This window comes from Musca autumnalis, unplaced genomic scaffold (genome assembly GCF_047663935.1).
Source record: "Musca autumnalis isolate F117 unplaced genomic scaffold, ASM4766393v1 scaffold_214, whole genome shotgun sequence".
Taxonomy (NCBI): Eukaryota; Metazoa; Arthropoda; class Insecta; order Diptera; family Muscidae; genus Musca; species Musca autumnalis.
In genome coordinates, this window is record NW_027411772.1 from 1 (window position 1) to 10,016 (window position 10,016).

Here is a 10,016-nt window from a genome sequence, read left to right on the forward strand (position 1 = left end):
TGACTGACTCATCATCAACGGCCAGCCAAAACGGCTAAAGCTATGAGCTTGAAATTTTACCAGTAGGTCACTGTTGGTGCAACTGTGCGAGATAAGGCCGGGTTTTAGAAAATTCGTCCTGGAATCACAAAAAATATCAACAACTAAAATCCTTATAATTTGCTATTATATACCGTAAAATATTATATACCGTAAATTATCACAAATAATTTCAAATTTTGTAGTTTACTTCTAGGCGCACGTTTTATCGTATCATTTTATCGTAAACCACTAAATTATAAAACCACATTAGAAGTTTTTCTTCCGTTTCAACAGATGTCGCAATTGTATAGTATTAACGTAATGTAAGCAGTAAAAACCACCCGATCCAGATTCACGTGTCTGGAGTAATTTTTTTCACTTAACACAACAGATTTTCTTTTTTAAACAAAAAAATTATTACCAACGAATTTGGAAAATTTAATTTTTAATTTAAGATTAAAACAAAATATAAGCCCCCGTACTTTTTAATAGTAAAACTCGTAAAAGAGAAAATCGAAAAAAAAGTTGCTCTCACGAAAAAGTTTTTTCAATAAGTTCGGGAACGGAAAAATGGTAACAAACAAAAATGGCGCTAAGAAACAGCTGATTGACATAAAAACAAAACAATCGGTTAAAACGAAAGGAGGAACAAAAATGGACGCTGGTAAGTAAAAATTAATAAAATATAAGTTTTAATTATAATTTTCACTCCTTCTTTGTTGTAATTATTTGTAGAATACAGTGAAGAATATGAATTTATCGATTTTGAGCGTGGCGCATTTCAAAGTCCGGGAAAGCAGACCTGGCTTGAAGCCCCCATAAGGCTCATGCTGACACTTTTGGAGGATCTTATGCCAAAAGTCGGGAAATCGGCCTATTTAAAAAATGAGAAAAAGCTTTGGCAGATAATATCTGAAAATTTGGAGCAAAATGGGTAATGGCTAATCTACGTCAATTATTTGTTCGGTGTTTAGTGATCGCTGTCAATCGATTTCAGGTACTTATTTTCACCAGAGCAAGTGGAAGGAAAGTTTCGGGCTATGGAGAGGCAATATAAAAAATGTAAACTTAATAATTCGCAAACTGGACGAAATAGATTAAGTTGTCCATACGAAACGTAAGTACTGCTTAAAATTTGGGAGCAAGTTGAATGTTGTGGCTGGATTTGAAAAATATTTGTCGAATATTTAAGTCTTCCTCCTATGGGATGGATGCTAAACTGGGCTAACGCGATCATATTTTTCGGAACTTTCAAAGCCTATATATCGGGAAATACTGACTTCCCCGACATATAATGGCGTAATCAGCTTTCAAAGACCTACCTGTGGTTTTTTTTAAATACAGCCACTACATTAATCTTATGCCAAAATTAAAAAAAAAAAATAGAGATGTTATTAGTTTATTATCTTAAAGGTGTTGAATACATATATCCAATAGATTGTCACCGAATTTAGTCTAATTCTACTTTCTTACAGGGAGCTCGAAAATATATTGGGAAATAAAAAGTCCATAAACCCGGATTATGTCCTGGACAGCGAATTTATAGTGGGAAAGGCTAATGAAGAAAAGAATGAACTTTCCGATGATAGTGGTATGAACTTAGAATTTTTATAATTTGCAATATATACTTATAAACATATACATATGTAATATTCTTCTATTGCAGATACTCCTTCGCCATCTAAAGCCGATGTGAATAAAATTAAAGGTACCTATAAGACGCTAACCGCCGCTATTATTATACGTTTTCCTTTGTTATTATAACAAAAGATTTACTGTTAGAAGTGACCATTAAAATGAAAGGAGGATCTCCTCAGCATCAACATTTAATTTATATTTATAAAGTGTCCAAATTTGTTTATTAATTAAAATCCATTCAATAACAAAAGAAAACGTATAAAAATGACCCTAATTGGATTGCGTATTTAACAAAATTTTTGTTATAGAAAAAGAAAATGAGAACCCGAAGAAAAAATCCCAAGAAATATTGCAAGAAATAGCGGAAGAGAAGAAGAAATACCATTCTGCTGTTTTAAAGCACCTTGAAAATAAAGAAAGGAGCTATGAGATAAGAAACGAATTACTCCGAAAAATTGCTACACATTTATGTAGCAAAGAAAAACAAACATAGACATTTTTGCAATTTCAATTCAATTTATTTTTATAAATGGTCCATAGGACCAAAATCGGTTCCAAAAAGTACAAAATGAATTACAAATCAAATTGATTTAAAAGACAAGAATATTTACTAAATTAGTTTAAAAGGAAAGTCTAGTACAAAATGAATTAACAATTACATTAAATTAAAAGAAAACTAAATTAGTTTTAAAGGATATACTAGTATAAAAGAAAATACTATTTTATTGAATTAAAATATTTTATGAATTAAAAACGAAAAAATTAAATGTACATAATATTTAAATAATGTATTAATTTATAATGGGCATTTGTCTCTAATAAAAAATGTCTCTAGAAAAATTTATTACAGATTGTTGTTTTGTTGCCAAGCCGAATTCATAATTGCATAGGTCAGTAGTTGAAATATTTCCACAATTGTACGAATTCATTTGGAACTCACGTTGTTTTATAAAAAAAACTGTTTCGTCACTTGACACATATGTTTGTTGTTAAGACGTTGTTGTAGATTTATTAAATAGTTACTGGGATCAGTCTAGTTGTACAGTATGATAAAAATGATTGACACTTGTATTTTTGTTAGATAGTGCTTGTCTGAAGAAGATGGTGGCTTGATGATCTTTTAAGAAATGTATGACAGTGGCGTTCTGTGGTTCGCATTTAATTGAGACGCAAACACTTTCAAAGAAGAATATGTGGTTCTGTTGAATCTTTGTTGATAGTTTTTGGCCACATTTATATTGGAAATACGAGGACTTTTGAAATAGTTTTAGAATGCGCTTTAAGCAATAGTTGAAGCACTATTCCACTTCGCATGGGACACATTTAAAGCCTGGTTTTTGAACGGTTCCACAGGGCGATCTTGCTTTTCCTCGTATCCAAAATTCCAAGTCTTGAAAGTGCCACATGATCGTTCCGTTTTCAATCGCTCATAATTCAAAATTCCGGTTGCGTGATGCCATATTCAAGAGGCTGTAGTTCCTATATGTAACCAGCCAGTTTCAATTTCGGATTAATTTCTTTTAAAACTAAGATATTCCGTCTGCACCCACGTATCTGAATCATATAGATTTAAGGTAAAAGTAAATTAAAAAGCAACTTTTTATATTCTTATGACATACTCACCTTCTTGACTGTTCATAACTTTGAGATTTAAGTTACTAAGTCATATATCAACATCTCGCAGTGTACATCATATTTTAGGGTATCATGTTTTGCCCATGATAGACGTAAAGCCAAAAAGCCACCTCATTTGACATCAAAACCCAACATCTCACTGAGCTGATGTGATACTGTAATCAAAGAAAACTACAAATAAGATTATAGTGGATAACAAACTGTTTAATAAGCAGTCCATTGTCCCAATTTGAACTTTAACATCTCAAAAATGGTGAAACCTACAAGGATATCATAATTTGGAGAATTTTCACTGCTTCAATAATCTTTAACCCGGGTAACTTCCGTATCGTCAGTTGCAAAAGTGTTAAGTATTATGTTTCTTAACGCCGTAGTACTTAACAACTGCAAAGCTAAGTGTTTGAAAACGTCACAAATACGCAGGTGAAAAGCAAACATGTATGATTTTATACCCTCCACCATATGGAGGGTATAATTAAATTTGTCATTCCTTTTGTAACACATCGAAATATTCATCGGAGACCCTATAAAGTATATATATACATTATTGTTCAGCATAAAATTCTAAGTCGATTTAACCACGTCCGTCTGTCTGTTGAAATCAAGATACAGCTCGCAATTTTAAAGATAGATAGTCAATATTTGGTACAGAAGTTTTTATAACTTGCAGGATGGTTGGTATTGAAAATGGGATATATCGGTCCACATTTTGACATAGCCCCTATGAACGGTACCTCCTGATTTTCGGAATTTTTAAGGTTTTAGCTTCATTATCCCACCAAAATGGCTGAAATTTGGTACGTAATCTTCTTTAGGGGTGTAAAACTTTCCTCCAGAATTTTTTCGGTATAGGTCCACGTTTCTATATAGCCCCCTTAGAACGGTACCTCCCGATTTTCGTAATACTGAAGATTGTGACGTCATTATCCCACCGTTCCAAGAGTTATAAAATATTCCAGAAGAGTATTATCAGTATAGGTCCATGTCTTCATATATCCCCATAGAAGCGTACTTCTTGATTTTCGGTATTTTTATACCCCAGAAACTATATATATCCTTGATCAGCGTACAATTCTACATCGATATAGCCATGTCCGTCCGTCTGTGGAAATCACTCTAGCGTCCGAACGGATTGAAAAAGGTGGATGAAATTTTGGTAAAATCTATTATGTCGGACTTTTGGTATTGAGAGCGGGCTATGTAGGCCCACGTTTTCGTATAGCCCCCATACAAAGTGACGCGTGACGCGTCGTCGTTCTAAGGAATTTTTAAGATATTTGTCCCATTTGTAATTTGGTATTATGTGTTTTCGGAGGCTAAACATATTTCTACCACGTTTTGGTATAGCCCTCATATAACACCCCTTATATAGTACGCGTCATTTATGATATTTTGAATGAATTTTTCCCATTTGACCACCGAACGATATCTCCAAATTTTCGGGGTTTTTGGAATTCACTTCCATACAGTTCGTTGTGTAGGGTATAAAAAGTTCGGCCCGGCCGAACTTAGGGCGTTTCTTACTTGTTTAAGTTTTAGCCACATTCTCTTACCGAAATAGAGGAAATTTGGTATTTAGTCTTATTTGAGTCTAAAAACTTTCCGTCAGCAATTTGTCGAAATTTATTATTAAGCCTTCTTCATACACGAAAGGATACTAATTATTCCATTTTACTTCAACACAACCTGTGTTACCTGTGGTAAGAGTTTCAGATGATAAATGTTTATTTCTTCTCCCTTGAACAAATATTGCTGTTGATGTAAATTTTTCTCTGTAAGTGAATAAAGAACAAAATATAGTTCTTTTTATAAAAATTAGGATAATAAATCGCTATTCTTCCATTTATTCAATGCAAACCTTTTTATAATGATTGCAATTCTTGACACAACACGTCTCGGAAAGTACTGTTTGACGCGATTCCGTTATTGTAGGAAGAATCGTCTTCATCTTCACAGACATCTTCAAATACGAAGTCGTCCATATCTGCAAGATTATGCAGTACGCAACAAGCACGTATGAAATGGCAAAGCTTTTCAATGCCCCTTAGTTTGCAATAATAAAGCTGCCGAAATCTTTGTTTTAGTATACCAAATGTGTGTTCAATGATCACACGACCCGAACTTAGCCTTTGGTTGAATTGTTTTTTGGCATTGGTAAGGTGACCATTTTCTCTATATGGCGTTATAATGTTTCTGCCACAAGGATACGCAGAGTCTCCTAGAATATAACAATCTGTATATGGGGAAAGAGTTATTAATCCAACGAGTTAAACATTACATTCAAAGAGCTCTAACCTCCACATTTACTTTGTAAATTTTGAAAAATTGGGGAATTCTGCAACATCCAACTGTCATGTGAAGAACCAGGGTATCCTATAAAAACATTAATAAATTTTCGTTTTTCGTTGCAGATACCCTGCATTTTAATAGAGAAACGACCCTTCCGATCAACGTAATCATTTCGGGAATTCTTAGGTGGGTCAATGATTACGTGCGTCCCGTCTATGCATCCTATTGAGATATTTATATACCGGAATGTATTTTATTATAGAACAAAGACATTGTTTATGGAACTTACCAATCACTCCTGAAAATCCGCACTTTACTTTAAAAAAATCGCTTGTAGCAGATTTTTCCTCCGATGTTGGCCATTTTATAACCTGGGGACTTAACGAGCTCAAAAATTTTGTGACCCTTCCAATAACTCGACTTATAGTAGATATAGTCACATTAAATCGGTCTGAAAGGTCTCTGAAGCTGCATGCTTCGTGTCCCGCAAACCATAAAACTATAGCCAAATGATCTTCGCTGGATAATCTCTTATCTTCACGGAGTTCTTTATAAACGTCAATATTAGAGAATTTTCCGGTCAACATATGAAGAAGGTTTCGTGAAATACGAAAATGCATACGAAACTCATCATCGCTATATGTTGACATTACATTGGCCGTGTAGTTGGGAATTGAATTGCGTTTTTCTGAAATAATATTTTTTGAGACATAACAATTAAAAACTATCTGTCGGCTTTGCTTAGATATATCCTCAGCCTATTTCAATTGAATCTTTCATGTACTGACAGATCGAATTTATTTAGGCTCTATTCTGAATTTTGTGGACACGTTCAATGGATATCGTGCATACCATATACAGTCAACCAAAAAAGTCTACATACACCCTATAAATCTCGAGTTTTTAGGGTAAGGAAGCATTTTCATGAAAATCCAAGTACATAGTTCTATTTCATATCCCTAATAAACAATATTACATACAACAAAAATATATTCCATAATACGAATAACGGTAAATTCTATAAAAGTTAAAAAATTAATAGGGAAAAGTGTACATACACCCAATGAAATATTAAGATTACCGTAAAATTTATGGAATAAGCAATACAAATTTTACATTTTATTGCTTTATTGAATATCTCTGGTCGTCTTAGACAAAATAGGAATATATTTGTGCTTTAATTGACGTTATTTAAGGTCAGACTTCGCGTATAGCTCGTTAAGGCGGACCCTTGCAGATATCTTTGAGTTTGTCAGTCTGGTAGTTTATGAAACCCCAGGAAATACAGTGGGACTAATTATTTTGAACTTAAACAAAGTTTGGGCAAAATATTACGAAAGCCAAATTTTGGACCGAATCGGTTGATCCGTTTGAGATTTATCGTGCGCTCCAGCCAGACAGACAGACGGACGGACATGGCTAAATCGATTCCAAGGTGTCTGAAACGAATTTCGTCCAAACATACTTGGGGTCTGAAACCATTATTTCGATGAGGCACATTTTGATCGTAAGAAAGTGTATATACTCTTTCTAGCCTAAAGCTGAGGGCTGAGAGTATAAAAAGAACAAAGGTAAACATGTTGGAAATATGAAGTCTAGGTATAAAGACCCTATTCTAGATCAGGGCTGCTCATTTCTTCACGGTAGCGTAAATTGAGAGTAAGCATCAGTCGTTGTTTGGCCTGCAACGGAGAAACACATCTTCAATATGAGCACCCCTGTTCTAGATTCATCCTAAACACAAATGCTTCTTCTGATCGACTGTAAAAACTCTCTTCCAGTTTTCTAAAGGCTTCGAGATGGTCATAAATATATTTCAACTTTTGATCCATTTTAGAAGCTACTTTATGACCTTTACAAAACTACAAAAAATACCTTTTAGCCCTTAACAAAGACCAATTTTTAGGGTCTTTTACGAGTCCTTTCTGGGTGCCTTAAAAAATTCTCCCTTATCGATGTTTACAGAGATTACAGTCTGATTTTCTATAACGACAGCTTAATGGTTCTTTAAAAAAATACTTAAGTTTGGTCGTGGTTAAAGAATCTCTTCTGCTCGTCTAAAGCCCCCATTCTCGGTGTCTAATCGTTTATAAATAATCCATTCGTACGTATCGCCTATGTTTGGTGCTGTACCTTTTCCTGTCGTCTTTAATGTCTCCCTTTTAAGGTTGTCTATATGAATTCCTTTGCAGACTTTTTAAATGCATTCTTTCTTCTGAAGGTCTATAAAGAATCCGTCTGGTTGACTACACAGTTTCCGTGTGGTCTTCTATAAAACTCCATCTCAATCGGTTATAAAGTCTGTCTTCTGGTACAGTGTAAAGACTCCCTTCTAAAGTTAAAAAAATTGGAACTTTTTCAAATTCAAACATTTATCCGGTGGTGACTGCCGCGATATGCAGTCATAGGTATAAACCTTTTCTCCGAAGATGTTTACTTCTCATAGGAAAAAAATCGTTCGAGGGTTATCGACTCCAAATTGTCTGAAACACATTTCGGTCTAAAACCATTATTTGGGGTCTAAAACAATTATTTCGATGAGGCACATTTTGCCCATTTGAAAGTGTTTATACCCTTCATAGCCTAAAGGCTGAGCGTATAAATATGGATTTGGATTAGAGCTCATAAGTGTTGCGGAGGCGGTACATGAAGGAATGGCCCACATTGTCGATTTTTGAAGTGGATCTTATTTTGGGATTCATACCTTTCGATAGATAAGTTATTTCGTTTGGTCACCGCATAATTTAGACCTATTGGACCATTATATGAAGAAGAATGGACTTGCCACGAATAATATATTAATTTTTTTTATTAGCAATGATTTATAATATTTAGGGGTCGATCATCGATAACAATTATCGTTGAGTGGCGTTGCCATTTGTCAAAATTGATCCACGTATGGCAACTCTCAACTGAAGTTGCGAATCGCAGTTGACGAAGCGGCTGTTTTTCAGCAACCACCAATTTTCAGTTGCAGTGAACATTTTCGAAGAAACAAGAAGTAAAATAGAAGGAAAAATAAACATTTTGTTAACAATTATTGATTCTTTGCATCATTAATTAATTTTGTGTATCAATATGGTGAAAATAACGACAAAGCAGCAGTGCGAAATATTAATTGATAAACTGAGTGAAAATCCAAACTTAGCCCGAGGAGTTCGGGAGTTTTGGTGAAACCAAAGCCACAGCGGATGAAGCGTGGAGGTCCATTTCGGAGAGTTCAAACAGCCATGAACCTCCAACACCAACACCTGAAGAGTGGCAGAGTCTGGATTCACTTTAAAGCAAAGTTGAAAAAGAAAATTCCTCAAAATAAAATAAACTTCAAAGACACTGGTGGTGGTCCATCACAATAAGTGAATTTATCGCCTTTGGAGCGGACAGCAGCAAATCTTTTGCAACTGAATTTGGTGACAAATACAGTAGGTTCAGTTTAAGTACAAATGACGAACATCCTCCATCTATATAGCCAACTACACCAGGGAATTTCGTTTTTGAATAAAAATGGTTTTTATTTTGCCTTTTTTTCCTCCTCTCTCAACTTCGAAACGATCCAATCCAATTTTGGCACAATTTGTCCTCTATCAAGTGGACAACTTCCTTCAATACTCTCGACAATGTAGATTGAGCCATGCAATTGTTGAAATTATTGCCATGGGACTTTTGGAAACTTCCGTCCTCCAAGAATCGCAACGCTGCGCACACTTTTAAAAGTGGGGGTATTGCTGTTGATCTGTAACTTACTTTGAAGTCATCCTTTAACGTTTCCACAACGTAAACTACGACATCCTTTGGCAATCGAAAATACGCCTTAAACCTGAAATAATTTACTGATTATACAGATCTTTCCACATGATCATCAGCTTACAGTGCAGATGGTAATTCCAATGGATTCGACTTGTCCCTCAAATTTCTTCTAATAGATGCAAAGTCCTGAACATTTTCTTCATCATCAAAAAATAATTCCACCGAACTTATCATTTTTTGGGACAGCAAATAAAACTTGAAGATCCGAAGATTCAATGGGCGGGCAGGTTATATTCCAATCTTGGGTTGTTTTCCAAATTTGCTCGAAAACTCAGCCAAAATATTAAAATATTCTCCAGAATACACAAAAGAGTTATCCAAAGCGCAATTATTTTTAAAATGTTTTTTTTTTTTTTGCGAATAGAGGTCACAAGTTTGAAAAAACACTAATCGATAACATGTTTATCGACCACCCAGTTGAGTTGACATTAATGGTACAACATTTCGTGTCAGTCGCGCAGACAACTGACAACGCAACTCAAGTTTAGTGGCAATACAAGATAGACCCATTATTTATTTATTTTTGTTTATATGTTGCGAAGAAGCCATTTGGCCTATTAATGTCACAACACGCAAAAAACTACAAATGTGTTCTTCGAATCAGGAAACATATCTTAAAATATTAC

The 10,016-nt window shown here is 34.5% G+C and overlaps 1 protein-coding gene and 1 long non-coding RNA gene across 2 annotated transcripts; one reads left to right on the forward strand and one right to left on the reverse strand.

Moving 5' to 3' along the window:
- Positions 1–591: 591 nt before the first annotated feature.
- Positions 592–1,785, forward strand: LOC141396307 (uncharacterized). The gene is made up of 5 exons (XM_073971686.1): positions 592–685; positions 757–955; positions 1,019–1,138; positions 1,497–1,612; positions 1,688–1,785. Exons 1-5 carry the CDS (start codon positions 592–594, stop codon positions 1,783–1,785), a joined length of 627 nt encoding a protein of 208 aa, XP_073827787.1.
- Positions 1,786–4,989: 3,204 nt separating this feature from the next.
- On the reverse strand, positions 4,990–6,345 carry LOC141396308 (uncharacterized). The gene is made up of 3 exons (XR_012411139.1): positions 5,873–6,345; positions 5,590–5,805; positions 4,990–5,527 (listed from the first exon to the last, which is right to left on the reverse strand). It is a non-coding gene; the product is annotated as an uncharacterized lncRNA (long non-coding RNA).
- Positions 6,346–10,016: the final 3,671 nt, after the last annotated feature.